The 18,422-nt window shown below is 33.5% G+C and overlaps 1 protein-coding gene, 1 long non-coding RNA gene and 1 other non-coding gene across 10 annotated transcripts; 1 reads left to right on the forward strand and 2 right to left on the reverse strand.

Moving 5' to 3' along the window:
- Nucleotides 1-3,334: 3,334 nt before the first annotated feature.
- On the reverse strand, nucleotides 3,335-5,083 carry LOC108226748 (uncharacterized). Its single transcript, XR_010284276.1, has 2 exons — nucleotides 4,741-5,083; nucleotides 3,335-3,712 (listed from the first exon to the last, which is right to left on the reverse strand). It is a non-coding gene; the product is annotated as an uncharacterized LOC108226748 (long non-coding RNA).
- A 5,301-nt stretch (nucleotides 5,084-10,384) lies between these two features.
- On the forward strand, nucleotides 10,385-10,456 carry TRNAC-GCA (transfer RNA cysteine (anticodon GCA)). The gene has a single exon. It is a non-coding gene; the product is annotated as a tRNA-Cys (tRNA).
- A 183-nt stretch (nucleotides 10,457-10,639) lies between these two features.
- LOC108227288 (ABC transporter G family member 22) lies at nucleotides 10,640-17,651 on the reverse strand. Of its 8 annotated transcripts, none has more exons than XM_017402355.2 (11): nucleotides 17,493-17,651; nucleotides 16,315-16,710; nucleotides 14,693-14,763; nucleotides 13,873-14,108; nucleotides 13,136-13,291; nucleotides 12,837-13,020; nucleotides 12,397-12,708; nucleotides 11,936-12,223; nucleotides 11,448-11,732; nucleotides 11,250-11,357; nucleotides 10,640-11,136 (listed from the first exon to the last, which is right to left on the reverse strand). In XM_017402355.2, exons 2-11 carry the CDS (start codon nucleotides 16,700-16,702, stop codon nucleotides 10,924-10,926), a joined length of 2,241 nt encoding a protein of 746 aa, XP_017257844.1. In that variant the 5' UTR covers nucleotides 16,703-16,710; nucleotides 17,493-17,651; the 3' UTR covers nucleotides 10,640-10,923. The 8 variants fall into 8 exon arrangements, with proteins under 8 accessions (XP_017257844.1, XP_017257843.1, XP_063934937.1 ...); XM_017402354.2 differs by having other exon boundaries at nucleotides 16,315-16,706; nucleotides 17,493-17,637; XM_064078867.1 differs by lacking the exons at nucleotides 16,315-16,710; nucleotides 17,493-17,651 and adding an exon at nucleotides 15,109-15,284.
- Nucleotides 17,652-18,422: the final 771 nt, after the last annotated feature.

The raw sequence follows: 18,422 nt of genomic DNA on the forward strand, positions 1-18,422 counted from the left end.
AGACGGTACGTGTGTATGTGATGTTGTCTTTTTGAAATTTCGGGATTTGTAATAGGAGAGAAAAAGACAAGAAGAAGAGGGAAGGGAAACTAGGGTTTGTCAAAATGAAGCACGGCAAACCAAATGAACAAGGTCGGGAAGAATATGTATTTATTGTTGTTTAATTTGGGAATTAAGGTGGAGAGAATAAAAGGGGATTGAGGGATGAGAATTAATGGTGTGTGCTTTTATATGTGTAGAGAGATGAATGAGAGAGATGGAAAGAGAGGGAGACGACGTTGTGTAGTTAGTTGTGTGGACGAAATGAAATGGGTTTATATATATTCGCACGCTAATCTCAGAAGTATCTGGATGTTGACGATGATGAGTGAGATGTGCTACTTAAACACGGTGCTATTAATTTTTAAGGGTTTATCTTGTGTGCCTGTGTGCACACATTAGTTACCAAAATCTATAATTTTGGTGGATTTTGATTGGTGTGGAAACTGAATTTTTAATTATTGTATCAAACAATATATCATAATATTGAGCCTCCTGTGAAGTAAAGTTTTATAATATTTTTTAATTTATTTTTTTAAATAAAAATTTAACCGACAATTTTTTTTTAGAGGAATTTTTTTAAAGCAAATATTATGGAACTATACTTTGTAAGAGTTTCAAAATGTGTGCTAAAAAATAACGTAAATAACCTGTTGGGACATGAGAGTAATATTAGAAGTGGCATGAAAAATATTAGTCGGATTTTATTCGCTTTTATATTTGAATAGTAAAAATTTCAAATTTAAAAATAAAAATCATATATTATCTTTGTACTAAGAAAAATGATTAAGGGTCTATTTGGGAGTGCTGTTAAAAATTGTTGTGCAGTCAAAAAAAGTGATGTTATAGAAATCAGATAACTGTTTGGTAATTTTTTTTGATATTTACTTATTTTGAGTTTATTATAAAAAAATAATTTTTTTTGGCGATGTTTGATAGTAAAATTTGTTACGGCTTCCTGCAAAAACTGAAAATAGCTTTTTTCCAAAAGTATGGGAGGACCTGCTTTTTCCAAAAGCAGCTTTACGGTTAAAAACTGCTGTTCAGAAAAACTACCTTTAAATATACGAAACAGTTTTTCACCTGTTTTTCAGAAAAAGCTGCTGTTGTTGTCTGCAACAGCACCCAAATACACTTCCCCGAGAAAAAAAAAAATTAATAACACGGTCATCCTATTACAAATAGGAATTCCGGCTAGGCGCGGGACTGCCGATACGTTACTCTAATATTAATTAAAAAATTTATTTTCAACTCATGATATCGTTTGATTTTGGGTGGAGACTCGTGAACAATTATTTAACGAAATAACTTAAAAATCAAACTAGAATAATTAAACAAGAAGTTTTGAAACTAAAGTCAGTGTGCGGCCATATCTAGCTGGTGTTAACCCATAACAGGTCATGAATGACCTGACTGATAACTGGATAAGAAGAACACACAACATCTGGGTTGAAATCAACGTATACGGTGGGTATACACTCGTTTCATTAGCATAAACAAAGATATAGTTGTGAGGACAATCTACACAAGTGATATTATCGTGGTTTAAATAATTGGTTATGGCAATATGACACCCGAGACGTATATGTTGACTGCGTAAACAGAAACACCTGGACCATAATATCTCGATCAGATCCAACACCGAATCCTCCTTCGTCCCCATCATGTCTTTTTTCTTTTTCACCGCCCAGTTCACCACATCCACTCTCCCCTTTAGAGTATTTTTATAGCTACTGTAGAGTCCATATGAAGGCATTATTTTAGGGAAATAATTGTTAAGTTTCATAATCCGGTAATTAAACTCTGATATTACAATATCACATGTAGGCGTGTTAAAATGTTCAGGACAAAAATGAGCAACAGACTGGAATTTCTTACATCCTAACTTCATTTATAAAATAAGAGAGGACAGGGTTGAAAACGTGAGGGAATTGACCTTTCAGTACACGTATAAGTCGTAAACTTGTGGTGTTCTAGAGGAAGACAAATAAAGAGTTCATTATAAATTGGCTTTCATACTAACCTACTAATTAAATAGAGTGACTCATATTCAATAGACACATTTCTTATTTAGGAACGAGGAGGGCATTTTCTTCTCGTTATTGGTTTCTAAATAATTTTGATCTATTTAATAATTTATATGATCCTAATTTGTATGTTAATTCTCTTGATATTTAAACAATTTAAAAAGTGGTGTGATTGAATGCGAGATATAGGTGTTGACACCGCTATTGATATTGGACTACATATAGAGATTTATCTTTGGTTAAACACCTTCGTTTAAATGGATAATAGAGGCCTCTCTCACCACCGCTACGTAACAGAAAATTGAACTTAGTACAAATAAAATTATTGAGAGAGAATGATAATGAGTCTGTTTTGATGTTACGCAATCAACACTCAGTCCGTCTCGATTCAATGCTTTCTTCCTGTTGATAATATAGGTCCCCATGAACTCTCAAAAATAATTTTGCTCTAGAAGACGAGACAGAAGCACGTTGAAGCCAAATATTATTTCATTTTTTAAACTGTCTAGGTTTTTTGAAAAGAAAAACAAATAAGTACATATATAATTTCTTCGGCATGTAACTGAGTGATGATGCCAGTGGCAACATAGACTTATGGCTTATTTACAAAGAAAGATGGCTTCAATTTTTGTTTGGATTGTTTGGCTAGCTAATAAAAATATTTAAAATGGTGTTTTTGAAGCCAATCAATAACTATTTGATTTGGAGCTTTTTTGTACTTTATAAAATTAAGAAAATCCGACCATCTTGAACTAAATTTAAATATTTTCGATATCCGAATATTATTCGTATTCACATTCGAATACAGGAAATTATCCATTTAAAAGCCCCAAGCGGTCAGGCCTTTGTACTATAGACCGATCAGGAACTGTACCTCTTTGGGCTGCCTAACAAAAGCAAAATTGAACTGATCGGTATTAGGCTAAAGTTGGTGGGTTTTACCCAACGGCCCCAAACATCTTCCAATAATGAAGATCCGTTATTGCACCCATACTTCGGCCTGACACAACTGGAATTAGCTGTGAAAACAATTATGCAGTCTGATTATAGTTTTATTCCTATTTCCAGAAAATATTAATCGAAGAATCTTATCAGTGATTTTACTTGAATTAGAAAGCTGAGCTTAAAAAAATAAAAATTATGTCGAAGCAATTTTAATTGTTGTTGCACCTCCATCAAAAATTCCGAGTACCGTGTTTATCCCGCTTGTTATCGACATTTTAGCGTTTCTGTAATACCAATCTATTATAACAAGCACGCTAAAAATATTTACTTTTAACAACTCAAATAAGCAGGCCATTGATCAAAGGCACAGTACAAATCTAAAGTGTTGATACATACATTTGAGCTGCACCATATAATTCTTGATTTATAAACAGCAAACTTAAAGAAGAAGAATAGAAAGAAAAGTGGGAGTTAAATACAAGGAGTGGACAGCTTCCTGTACTGCAAAATTCCTTTGTACAAAGCTTGCCAGTTCCTAGGCATTGAACCCTCCTCCATTTGTCCATGCTTACCATTATCCCTCAATACCCTTGAGTTATTCGACCAATTTTTCTTCTTTATCTCACCAAATTTTCTATCCTTATTCTCCACCTGCAGGGAGCAAAATCTAACCCTCTTCTTTCTTTCATCTTGTCCAGACCCTGCATGTTTAATATAAATACACACGCATACAAAAGCATCAACATCAACTCAACAAATCATATTAGTACTACTCTAGCTGCTAATTAATATGTTCCTCTGTTTACTCAATTGCTGGTTAACTTAAATCAGTACTTTATGTTCTTCCTTAGATCTGATTTTGAGTACGACTTTTGAAACACAATTACATTATTTGAGGTTTTGCGAGACAGATCCGAGTGCCTGAAAATCCTATACATGAAATGTTTTGGATGAGAACTAAATATTTTGCTCCTAATTTTCTGTAAAATACGACAATGTAAAAAACATCATATACGGTGGGTGTTTGGCAAACTGAGTTTATGGCTTATTTGGAAGATAAGTGGGCTTTAACTTATTTGTGAACCGTTTGACAAGGTAAGAGAAGTACTTAAATGAGGTTTTAGAAGCTCAAAACAAAAAAGATAGAAAACTTAGCTTTTTTGGGTTTGAAGCTTATTGTAACAGAACAAATAACGGGTATCCAAACACTTTTAATAACTTATACCAAACTAACTCTTCATTTGTAATCCGCTTCTATATTTTAAGCTATAAGTGATCACTTCTTTGAAGTCATTCCAAACAAACCTTATAATATACCGTACAGACATCATGCATCATGCCACTACTTCAAATTTTGTGGATTTGATTAATCTCTTTGAAATGGTCATGCAGAGTTCAAACTAATAATTGGTTCAGATAAAGTATATGAATTTTACAAAAATACAATGTCTAGATAACATCAAAAGAGTACACTGATTACAACTTGATTGGAGCTTGGAGAAATCTGAACGTCTGCACATATATATAATCTCCCTTTCATCTTGCAGTAATTATAGACTCATCTTAACTTCTCAAAACTACAATTAACCAAACTTACACATAATTTAACTTCAAAATGTGTATTTACCTACTACATACCTATTACCTAGTTCATTTACCTGCATAATTTGAATTTACACATGATCATGTAATAGAAAACGGATCATAGTTAAGAAAAACTACTGCATACCTAGTTCAAATTCAATCTTCTCCATGAAATCAGAGAGGAGGCGCTTATGAGCTTGAAGAGAGAAAAACACTATGCTTCCGGAGACTGCAATGACAGCCATTATTCCAGCTCCCATAGAATCATCCATCTCTCTCTGATCAAAATCTCTCAACCTTTATTCTCTCTCTAGAGATATTGTGTGTGAGTATTATGTTGAGATCATCAAAGAATGGTGAGATTAAAAAGTATAAAGTTGAACATTTTATTAAGGTCCAAAGATGACCGCAAGAGCGACATCACAATAAAGAATGGGAGGAAACAAGTTGGAAAAGATGTTGATGCATTTCAAGAAAATGAATGCATGCAAAGAATATGATTTGATAAATAGCTAATTGGTTTGTATTGCATATTACAGAGTTTTTGGCGGAGACTCCAATGCTATTTTACTTTGTTTTTTTACATGCACCATCCATCACAACATGCTCATTAACTCGCTTCTTGACCTCATATACTCGACTCATTACAAAGAGAGACGCAAGGTTCACATAAAGATTCCTTTCGTTTAGTCTTAAAATAATTTTAAGCATGTGATCTTAACACGTTAATTATCATTAATACCGCCAAACCCCAATCAATTATGACCATGCTTTTGGTTTGTAAATTTATAATTGACATACTTTCTTGTATTAATCGTAGATATTTTACGTCCAATGATTCCGAATAATACAGTGTTAGATCTACGGATTATTTACGTCTTTCTTAAAAGAGACGACAATTGATGGCTAGCGGCAGCGTGCAATTCTGGATACCAAGTTAACGATACTTGATTAGAAAATGCTTCAGGTATAAAATTCGATACCAAATCATTCTCAAAATGAGTATGTATTAAACTTTAATTGGAATGTACTCTCGCATATGCATTAATAACATCAATTAGAACAACTCGGTCATTTTATATAAAATTTTGTACTAGCACTACTCTACTTATTGTAGAGGCTTCTGCGTGTATCGTTCGTGAGGATCGTGCGTGCAACATTAATCTGCTGATCTTCCTCTCTTATTCCACAGATTATAGATTTATAGTAACTAGTTGATAGCCCGTGCCAAGCACGGGTTTAAATAAAATTTTAAAATTTGTTATTTATCGGAATAATAATGTCTTTTTAGTTACATTGTCATATTTTTATTATACCTATTTAAATTATTGTTTTTATATGATATTTAAATTATTGTTATTTAATATAAGACTTTCTATATATTAAAATTTGATCCTACTTTGAATTTATTTCATAACAATATGGGTCCCTGTTCTATGGAGTCCACAAAATAAGAGTATTGGCGTCCAAAATTATTTAAAAATAATCTACTCGTTTCAATTTTAATTGTTTTTAGTCTACAATATTTGTAAACATCTGACAATTTGCAGGTTATGTTCTACAATATAATCATTGCAATCAAAAGATAAAACAATTATATTATAAATCACTAAACACTATATATGTTCTAAAATATACTCCCTCCGTCCCTTTGGGATGTATACGTTTGGAATGGACACGGAGATTAAGGAAAGTGTATAAAGTAGTGTAAAGTAATAGGAAAGAGAAAAAAAAGTAGTTAAAGTGGTGGGACCCATGTATATTTAATTGATAGATTTGAAAAGGTAGATGGAAGTAGTGGGTACGTGGGTGGGATTTTTATACTATAAAAATTTACTATTTTGGGAAAGTTTTGAAATGTATAGAATTGAATGGGACATCCCGAAAAGGAAAGTGTATAGAAATCAGAGGGACGGAGGGAGTAACTCATAAGTTGAATAATGATATTAATGATTGTAAATGTTGGAAGATGTTAATGATTAATTGATAATTATATATTTAAAACTACTTAAAGATGGTAAATTATATAAAAAAATTTGAATAATTAAAGATATTGTTTATGATTAAACTAAAAGATTATGACTGGTACTTACTGCGTCTTAAATGCGTACTTTATGGAACTTAACTCTAACATTATGCTTTATTTTAGTAAAATTACTATGTTGTTTGATGATTTTTAAATAGTGAAAATAATATTCAAGATCAACACATATAAGTTCGTTTATAGCGTCTTTAATCTTGAACAAAAATTCAAAATTTTAAGTCACAATTATTTTATTCATTTAATAGGCAAACATTATATATAATTCTAGTTGGAGTTTTTGTAGATCTAACAGTTGTTGTAGTTGTTTGATAAACTGATATTGTAGTTTGACAAAATTAATTAACTTTTCAAAAATAATTTGATATCAAATATTTTGACGTATGTGTAGAGCTTCTTTTATTATAAGTTGAAATATGGATAATGACTTCATTTTCTTTGAGTTTCTATTTGTCAAAGTCAGTGTTACCACCGCCTTATTCGTCTTTATCGCAATCTTCTGAAAAACACTGAATATTAATAATAATTATTATTAAAAAAATATGACCAAGTTTTTTGATACTTTGGTATCAATATTGAATCTTGTTTGTTTTAATTCTGAAATATGATAGAAATTTTATAGATTTGTTTCGTAAATTAAATTGTATGAGTTTTAAAAATTAAAACGAATATTTGACGCATGTCTAGAGTTTCGGTTCTTTTATTATATATTGCAATATGGACAATGACTTCGTTTTTTTGAGTTTCTATTTGTCAAGTCAGTGTTACCACCGCCTTATTCGTCTTTATCGTAATTTCCTGAAAAACACTAAATGATAATAATTATTATTATTAAAAAATATATGATCAAGTTTTTTGGTACTTTGGTATCAATATTGAATCTTGTTTATTTTAATTCTAAAATATGTTAGAAGTTTTATAAATTTATTTCGTAAATTAAATTGTATGAGTTTTAAAAATTAAAAAAAATATTTTTGTTGACATTATTACTCTATTGATAGGATATTATATTACTATCAATATGAAGTCCCTATTTATTTAAACTCTAAAGCATAATAAAAGATTTATTGAGTTGTTCCGTATATTAAATTATTTGAGTTTTAAAAAATTAAAACAAATAATTTTGTTGGTAATATATTTTTATTAGTGAGATAATTGTTATAATACAAAATCCTGTCAAATATAGAATTTTTTTGATAATAGTAATAATTGTTAAATAAAAAATAATATGATTATAGCCAAATTTTGATATGAATTTTATAGAACTGTTTCATAAGTTAAATTGTTAGGGATTTAATTGTGCGTATAGGATAAATGTTATATTACAAAATCCTAAACACTATGGAAATCTTTTTATAGCAGGATAATAATCTTAATCAATATTGAAAATTTTAATAATAAAATCCGAATTAATATAGAATTCTTTTCATAAATGTATAATAATAATTATAAAATCCTTAAAATGTATAATAATAAGTATAAAATCCTAACAGTATGAAAATCTTTTCATAATTCTATAATGGTTATTGTTATTAAATAAAAAATTCATATAACATTGTCCTAATCAATATTAAAGTTTTTAATAATAAAATTCTAATCAATACAGAAGTCTTTCATTGTCCTAATGAATATTGAGGTCTTTAATAATAAAATTTTATTCTATATAGAAGTCTTTTGATAATAATATAATAATGACTATAAAATCCTAATCAATACGAAAGTGACCGAATTTTGGTACTTTGGTACCGATGTTCCACCGAAACGTGGTTTCGCTTATTAATAAAGGGTATTGATTGTAATAGGAATTTGCATTAGTTAGTGTGAACTTAAAAATACTCCATCTGTCCCTCTAATTTTTTTTACAGTTTTTCAACACGTGCTCGAAATGTATTTTAACGCGCATATAAAACATAGTTTGTAAACTTATTTTTAAATTTTTTTTTTGTATAAAAATATAAACATCAAATTTTTATTTAGAAGAAAAAAAAAGTTGAAAATAATTTATCGAACTACATTTTATGAGAGTATTAGAATGTGTGTCAAGCTTCCGTCCCTCAATGCAAACAAATGAGGGGGACGGAAGGAGTACATTCAAACCTTGAATACTTGTGTTTTCATTTTAATCTTATGGCAGTTGTTGAAGTTGGACTTGCTCAACTCAAATGCACGTCTTTTACAACAACTTTGTAACCCACGCATTTGTTACATATGACCATATGTTTTATTTCTAACTAAAAGACATGTTGAAGATTGTTAAAAATCTTGTCGGGTATAATTTTATTGAGAAACTAGAATAATTAACTACTGTACTACTCAGCAAGTTGTGCAGCATCACAACGAATCACATGAGCTCCGTTATGAATTAATTATTCTCGCATTTGGTGCCGTAACGTGAAAGTTAAATATGCTTAGATCATTCTCCTTCTCCAATTGCACGTATGTAGGATTCTAGGCCAGCCATCGGTAACTGGTCAAGGTGAAAAGAGCAGTGTTATGTATAAAAATTTAGAATATAAAATTTTGTCAAATAAAATATAATAATTAAGTTGATATATTTTAATCGGTAGTATTTAGATGAATACACGAAACTCATTCCAATAAAAACATGACCCATTTCATTTTGCGAAAATTTTTGTATCAAATTATATCCAAAAAGTTATAAAAATATGTTAAAGTTGATATCCAAACAGGCCCACTACAGCGGGGAAATTATATATCCTATGAGCCACTATCCTCAATCTGTTGTTATTTGGGCCGAAATGTGAAAATTAGTGTACATTTACACCGAAGGCTCAGAGAAATGCAAGCTTGGGCAGTGGTGATGCCGTGATGCTAGCTAGCCCCATGCTCAACATAGTTAGGGCTGGCAACACAAACAAAATATAAAAAAAAAAAAAAAAAAAAAATCTGGAAATCATTCATCCGATCGTAATATCGAAAGTACGGATAAGATTCTAAATGTAAATAGTAAATTTATACTATGGTGGCATGGTGCCATAATGCCATTCTGATCATTAGGATCCAAACAGTTAACGGGAACAAAAACATTAATTCTCGCAATTAGAATCTCATAATCCAACGGCGTCAAAATGACATGAGGTTACAGTAACTGTAAAGCACAAGACTACAAAAACTGTAGTTGTACAATGTTGGTGATAAATACTTTATACTTCCATCTGAAAACACAGGATATTACATGAGATTATTACAAGAACATAAGAAGAGTTTACATAGAGCGAAGAAAAAACAGATGCATAACAAGTACTAGATATCAAGTAGAGGTGAGGAAGAAGATGGGTTGGAGTAGGAAATGGAGAAAAATGAAACAAGTACATGAAACAGATACAAATATAACTCCGTAAACCAATAATCTCATCCTCATCACTATCTTCAAGACTACTACTACTACTACTTAGTCACCTGCTGGAGTGGTAGCTGATCCATCATTCAGTTATATTTCTACATTCCATTCCTTTGCTTACTCTTCACTGGATTGCTCAATTGTACAGTAATTTTTTTAGTTTTTTTTCATTATGACCTTTCTCTCTTGGACACGTGTGAGATTACTAGGTTATTAGAAGTTTGAGTCATCACATCGATTATTATTGAATGTTATATTATAATATGTTGCACTCAAAATCAATTAAAACACACTCAATAGTCAATACGGTGTTAACTCTTCACTGTTATCCCTCCGTTGTTTTAGTCTCGTGTAATTTACTGAAAAATTACGTTTGACGGACGCCCAGGGTCCATAGCTCAGTGGTAGAGCATTTGACTGCAGATCAAGAGGTCACCGGTTCGAACCCGGTTGGGCCCTTTTTTGCTGCAGAGTGTCAAAAAGTTTTTAAATTTAAATGTTTCCACACTTGGAAAGTAACAAATTTCTGTGGTTCACTATCATAAATTAGAGCACGCATTTTTAATAAGCAATCTGGTCTGTCTAACTAGCTACCTGTATTGACAATATTTCTCCTTGTTTGATATTTTTCAACTTAACGAGTTGCAATGTATACAGCACTTGTGATTTCAGTATAAATGTCAATAACAGTTTAATAAACATAAAGTACAATTGATCTATTGTCATCAGACTATGACCATTTGGTAGGCAATGACATCTACATTAATCCGTAAACTGGAACTCAAAAGTACTTAAATTAATACATGGATGTAAACTTCTTCCAGATGTATAGTTTACAAGCGCTTGGCCAGTGATTTTGTCTGGTGAATTGCCTCGCATCATTTAGTATAGCTCTTTAAGTTTTAAGTTGCTCAACTGGTTATTCATCAGTGTAGCCTCATTCCTCGCAGTGATATGTAGGCTAACATACGGTACCCGAAAATCATAGCTGACAAGGCACATACTTCTGCAATGCCACTATCTATTTTTACATCATCAATTGTCTGAGTCACGTCTTCGTACTGCACCTTCAAGAGGAGTCTGTAAGTGTGATAATTGAACGAGAGATACCGGAGCCATGCTATGAATACAGGGACATCCTGCAAAATTGTGAAGCCGTGTTTGTCAGAATGTCAGTTAACATGACCTTTGCCTATATGGTACTCCAAGGAAGAAGGGTGGCAAAAGTTTATAGCATATTTTGTGCACTAACCTTCACAAAGTAGCCACCAGCCAACATGAAGGTCATCACGGTAACTGACCCTAGAGTAGTAGCCTTCTTCAAATCCATTAGTGTAGCCCCAATAGCTATTCCAAGCCCCTGCAAATTTGCTCAACTTGTAATATAGTATAATGGAAACTACTGGTATTGTAGAATGCTGGTGATTGGATTACGGAAATAAATTGATACCTGCGCTGCAACAATACAGAGGAAAACTGTGAGCATGGTTAAGAAAAATGCTTCAGCACTTTGTTTTAAGCCTGCCATGAAATAGACAACCAGAAGGAATAAGGATGGCAGTAAAAGGTCAAGTGGAAGGTCGCTTGTCGTTCTAGCCAGAAAATATGCACTTAGTCTGTACATGTCCGCTGCTCGTTCCTTGTTTAACATAGCTCTTTCTTGAGGAAACATGAAAATTGCTGTAAAAACCGGGAAAAATCCCCAAAACACAGCAATGAAGAATAGCAGCCCTGCCTGAAAACCAATCAAATTGTGGATAAGAAGATTGACAGTACATCCTTATCCTTATATGGGTTAAGTAAACAACTCATCTAAAACCTTAAGGTGTTAGAGAAATGCCCCAACAAGATCACATATTATTCAACCATATGAGCTCAAGAAATTTACTATATATTAACAGTCCTGTAGTTAATTATTTAAATGACTAATAGTGATACCTGGTCGTGCAGTTCTGTTGCACTATGTCCACCTGATTGCCACCAAAGTAATCCCAGTATTACGGCTGTGGTAATAACTTGTGTAACTCTTAACCAGCTAAAGTAGTCATGCCGCCTTTCTTTTAGTCCTCTCCAGAATAATATGGAGAACTGTACCCTCCAGCTTGCTCCCCATTCTCGCTTTGCAGAATTTACTTTTGACTTCACCTCTTCAGTAACCGGTATAGGAACAAGAAGTCTTTTCTTCTCGTTTTCAGCCACTCGTGTCTCATATGATTCCACGAGATACTATTTTGAAAGAAAGCATGATTAGGAATATAACAGATTACCATTTTTTTCTAATGAAGAATGTCACTTAATCGTGTCATTGTATAAAAAATGTGTCATTAAAGAATCCTTTTTTAGCATTTAATTTTAGATCTTTATTAAACTATACTTGTATATGTGATTAATTTCTTCACCTCGTGCACAACCGCTGGAGATGGCTTTCCGTTTTTTGTTTCTCTTTCTGAATTCCCTAATATCTGTACTCTGTCCTCCAATTCGGATGGGACGGAAACATCATTTAAATTTCCATTTGCAAGATCCAGCAGAAACTCAGCAGGGTTCATGGCAATCAGAGGAGAGCATCCTATGGATGAAAAATATTCCATAGCTTCTGATGCATTCCCAAAGTAAAGCAGGCTGCCTTTACTAAGAAGGAGCAACTTGTCAAACTTGTGAAACAGTCTGCTAGATGGCTGGTGAATGGTAGTGACCACTGTTTTCCCATCCTAAAATCAATATACGAACAATAAATATTTACTTTGACTTGCACATTATTACTATATGATCAATTGATCATCAACATCTTAGAATTCTGCAAAAGCCTTTAAAAGCTAGGACTCCAGGTACAATTTACCTCAGCGATGTCATGTAACACTTGAACTATTCTCAAAGCAGTTGTTGAATCCAACCCTGAAGTGGGTTCATCTAGAAACAGAAGGGAAGGATTAATGATTATTTCGTTGCCTATGCAAACACGCTTCCTCTCTCCACCCGAAATTCCTCGAACAAAAGAGCCACCTATCATTGTGTCTTGACACCTGAGTACAATACAATCCTTACCGATCAGCTTTCTAATATCAGCTCTCTTATGATATTCCATAACTCAGTGTTGTATGAGTTTTAAGATTCAGTGTGACATGGAAACAATCTTACCTCTCTAATCCAAGTTCGTACATTACATCTGTGGCTCGTTGCTCCTTTTCCTGTTTTGATAATGCTTTTGGCAGTCGTAGAAGAGCCGCATATGTTAATGTCTCTCTCACTGTAAGATGAGGAAACAGTACATCGTCTTGTGTAACAAATCCTATCCTGCAAGTTACTCAGGATACATGATTATGTCCACCATTAGGCTATTGCATACTTATGCAACGTCTCAAGAAAAGAGTACCATTGTGAGTTGAACTTCATACTTAATTAATTAATATAGACTCCACTGATCTTATAAAAGAACATACTTAATTAATACAGACTCCATTGATTTTATTAGTCAGGGGTGCTGTGATCGCATAGTTGTTAGAGGCGCTTTAGTACAGAGGTGTGTTAGCAATCTCATCATATAAGACTTTCAGTTCCTGATTCTAACATGTTATCATCTTGTAATGTTGATAAATATTATCTTTCGGCTGAAAAGAGTAGCTGATCTCCCATATGTTTTGAAGCATTTATGCTTGCCAAAGTAGTCTTTATTATATACTATTGAATTTCTTATGACAGATTACTTTTTCCTTATCTCCAGAATTGATGATACTGCTGTTAAATAAAAGAAACTAAGTTCTCCTTATACTTTATCATGGTATAATAATTCCCCATTCATTTTCTTCCTTTTGAAACAAGGTCTAGTATTATGATCTGGAAATCAACTTATGACAGTCTGAAATCTATTAGCATACCTGCTCTTCAGGTTCTTTGAATATGGTTGATCATTGTAAGTGATTGAACCACCTGGTGCAGGGTCCTTCACCCTGCCCCCTAGCAAGCTCAGAAGTGATGTTTTTCCACTCCCTGATGGTCCCATGAGTGCCAGGACTTCTCCCGGATTTACTGAACCAGTTATTCCATGTAAAATATTCCTCTCTTCTGTATATGTCACCCCTTTGATAATCACCTTGTATGTCACCTCAGTAAACTGCACGAGTTCAACGATCAAATTAACATACTATAAATTAAACAACAAATGATGAAGCTCCTAAGGTTTAGTGTTAATTTAATGATATGATGGTCCACAGATAAGTTCTCTAATCTTCATGACACCTGCAGTTGCTTTCTTTACTTTCTAAATGCTATGATAAACTTGCACTGAAGTTGAATCATGGACAAGACTGAAATAATTACAACTTGGTAATTAGTAAAGATGGAGGATCTTAAAAGCATCTGTGGCATGACCTAGTTCTTTCTCCTAGGATGGTGTTTCAGATCATTAATGTCATATTTTAGCGGCTTGTTAGAAGGAAAATATTTTGTATATTAATGCCATACATGTAAGATTGTGAGCCTCTATACAAGACTGAACCTGACATGATAGCCATGTTCATTTGGTCTGTACGTTGATCTCTAGCTAGATAAACACCTCCATCCTTGCCTGTTTAATAGATATTAATAATCGATACCTCCATCCTTGCCTGTTCAAGTAGAAACTAAATCATTCATGACTCTCGAACATGTTTGTAGACAAAGGGGGAAGCTTGCGTACATACATGAAAAGTATGTTACCTTAAGGTAAAGTGGCAAGGTTGGCTCTGTTTGAATCCTCTTCTTGCGGGCTCCTGCTTCAAGATCTTCCGCTGCAAGAACATGTACAATGTAAGATAATCTTTCTTGCAGTTCTCAGAATTGATGATTGACTCTCAAATTTAGCAATACTACTGCATGATATTATGATATGAGTAGCTATTTTTTCCCTTGAGACCGTGTTTTCAACTTAGCACCTTCAACCATTGATTTTTCAGTTGAGCACCTGGGACTATTGGTGCTATAGTGGTTGCTTGACAGTGTTCCTAATGCACACTATTCAGTTGACCAAAACATAATTCTTTTTCTTCTTGTCATCCCTTATTCCATGGCTAAAGTATTTTAACTTAAGCTTTATATTATATGGCCTAAATAAGTTTCTAGGAGACTGACAGTACCTAATACTCAAGTATTCGATACTGTTGTTCAACAAGTAGCTAGTTGAACTTTTTTCAAACATAAATCAACCTCAGAACAGATTGAGCTGGGAGACAACATTGAGTAAGGTGATCTTTTTTCAAATCTCTCACTTTCCGAGGACTGTGTTCGATCAAATCGGGCTATCAGAAGTGCTAATAACCACACACACAAAAAATAGATATGAACATAGCAGCTGCATTATTATCCAACTCTGGTAACGTCCAAGTTAATGGGACCAGCAGGAAAGAAACTAAGAAACTTTGGCCAATTTGAATTCATGGCTTACGGTCACAATCACCCTACAACCGGCAGATAACTATTTTTCCAATATTGTGGACCAATAATTGATTAGTTAGACTCTTGCTGCCATTTGATGTACACACATCATTCATCAATTAATATGACATGTTACAGTTGGCTCTTGGTTGTAACCTGTAACATATTTCTTTCCATTAGACAGATTGCAGATGGTGCTTAGACTAACTGGACTAGAGATACATCTAAATAAATTAAAAAGTTGAAATAACAAAATTTGACATATCAACATGACACTTCATTAGTTCCCAGTAAAAATTTTGGATTCTTTGTTCTGTGCATTTAGCAGTCCTCCTATTAGACCAGAACATTGGTGGCTTCACTTTTCACCAGTTTCTCTCTTTTTCTACTAGGCCGCTAAGAATTAGGTAAATTATGGTTGTATTGATTGGAGGATTTAGTTGGCAGTTTCTTTCCTTTTTGGAAGGTATACAGTAAGAATCCGTTACCCTCAGACTCACATGCAGTTAAGCAAATGACTCTACTCAGACTCGAAACCTCAATCTTTTGTTACCGAGAAAAAAAGGGTATCCAAGCTAAGCTACATGCAAGGGATACAAATTTTTACTATGCATGTGCTGTGTTTATAGTCATCAAATTAAAAATGTCATTCCCCTGAGATTGTGTTCACTTGGATGAAATGGAATTAGGGGAGAAAGGAATGAAAATTTTATATATTTTCTCTAATCACCCCCAATTTAGAGTACAAATTTCATTTCATCCAAGTGAAGGCAACTTAAATTTCCTGGCCCACAAATGGATTTGGGGTTCATGAAAATACTGTCTAACCCCCAAAGAAACCTGTTTACAGATAAATTAAACTAGTTAATGATATGATTAATGAAGAACTTTGGGTAAAAAGAGCTTACGAATATCATCGTCGTCACTAAAAGGCCTGGAATCAGCAATTTCATCAGGAGGCACGGTGAAGCCAGTGAAAGAGAAAGACAATCCCAAGCTAGCACTAGAAGCTCTGCTAAGAGCAGCCCCGCTGCCCAAATCATCAAGATCAAATTTCATTTGCGCACTCCTCGTTTTCCTAATATGTGAATTGTGCCTGTTGCTACTGCTCCCACGTCCAGGCGATGCACCTATCAGCACTCCTCTGCTCGACTTTCTTGACAAGGTCCCTCCATTCTCTGGCCCGCCCTCACTCGATGCTGGGGACTTCATGGCCGTCATTGCTGCTGATATCGTCTCCACGAGCTGATCCGATTTGGTTCTCAGTAATCCTGTTGCTGAACTTAGCTTATCCATTTCTCTATCTTGCACCAAAAAAATTTGTAAATGGCAACTCAATGCTTTGTATGTTAAATACTCCTTATAGTTAGTTGCAAAAGAGATACTATATAAGAGCAAGCTGCAAAATTACATGTGAGTTGTGAGCTTCTACTTAAGTAGCTCTGTGAACAACAAAATGTGTTGCTTGAACACTGAGAAAAGAGTTTATGCAGCTCTTTGTAGAAAGAACTAGCTAGCGCATGTGATATTGTAAAAGTTTAAATTACTTTATGTCAAAAGATTTCACATGAAGTTAGTTGGATGGCTCTCAGACTCCCAGCCCCTCAAATTTTGAATTTCTTGCGTGAAATTTGTTTTCGGGTTGTCAATGTACAGTTCATAATTATTGCGGCAAAAAGAACATGTCCTGAAAAAAGAACTAGGAGAAAAACTTGATAAGTAGTATTTGATATGAGTTGAAAGCTAAAAAGACGTTGATATAAGATTAAGTAGTTTCAACATTGAAGGTTCCAACTATTCTTATTTCTGTCGACAAAAAGTTTAATCTTTTCATAATTTGTAAAAATCCTATATTAAGTTTAGGGGTGTTTGTCGATTCTTAATTTCATGTAATAAATAAATATTTGTGAAAAAATAATACATAAATGAGTGATTTTTGTCGTAAAAAATGCCAACTATGTGTAATGCATGTGAGACTAATATCTACATATGTGAAGAAAGACAAATCACATATGGAATATATTCTACATGTGATTGGAGAATTACTATACTAAGAGAAGAAGCTGATTGCCAAAACGAAACATACCTTTGGGTATAGAAAGGAATTTCTCTATTTGTGGAGGCAACCAATATACTAAAAACTCTTTGTATCTCTACCCTCCTAATTCAGTATGCTACTAACCTAACCACATTTCTTCCTTCTTATAAGCAATACATGACTTGTAAACGTAGACATGTCAAGTTACCAAACTACCCCTGATCGCTTTTACATGATTCAGACATATGCATAAACATGCATACATTTCCAGCCTTTTGAAGATTACTTGGAGCCGACCATATCTATCATGTTCAAAGAGTTGTGTAATGACGACCGTACACGTGGTTGAAGTATTGCTAATTCCCTGTAATTAATTACTTTTAACATTAATGGTTTCTTAGCATTATATGGTAGTTGCATGGCTGCCTTATCCAATAATGAGTAGACATAACACCTTTGATTGAAACACTGAGCATCAGTGTGAGGCCTTCCTTGCTTCTTTCTCTACTTCCCCTTTGTGCAGGGAATTGGCCAACTTTTTTGGTGTTTTGCTTGCGAGATAATCGCCATCCTTTGTGTATTAATGTATTTTTCCACAATCGGTTTTCGTATTACTCGTTTGAAGAAGATAGATTTGGCTTTTCCCTGCACAAAGGGAACATCGCTCGTTTAATCGTATTGTCACTGCTTCTAACTAGGTATACTTGACTAATCGATCAATTGCGGACATACATACATGTAACACTTCATTAATTATGAGCATTTAGTTTCAGCCGGCTTTTGCCTAGTCACCGCAAACGAAAATTATACGTTCTCGAGAATGAGAATCAAAAATGAGAATCGGAAATCGGTTCGCAGGCATATAGTAGTATGGCGAAACATAGCATGCATGCATGGCAAATTCCTAAGCGTGCAATGATAAATAGGTGCAGACTCTTGGCTATGAAAGAAAAATAACGTAATAAACGTCTTTTAATT

This window comes from Daucus carota, chromosome 6 (assembly GCF_001625215.2).
Source record: "Daucus carota subsp. sativus chromosome 6, DH1 v3.0, whole genome shotgun sequence".
NCBI classification, from domain to species: domain Eukaryota; kingdom Viridiplantae; phylum Streptophyta; class Magnoliopsida; order Apiales; family Apiaceae; genus Daucus; species Daucus carota.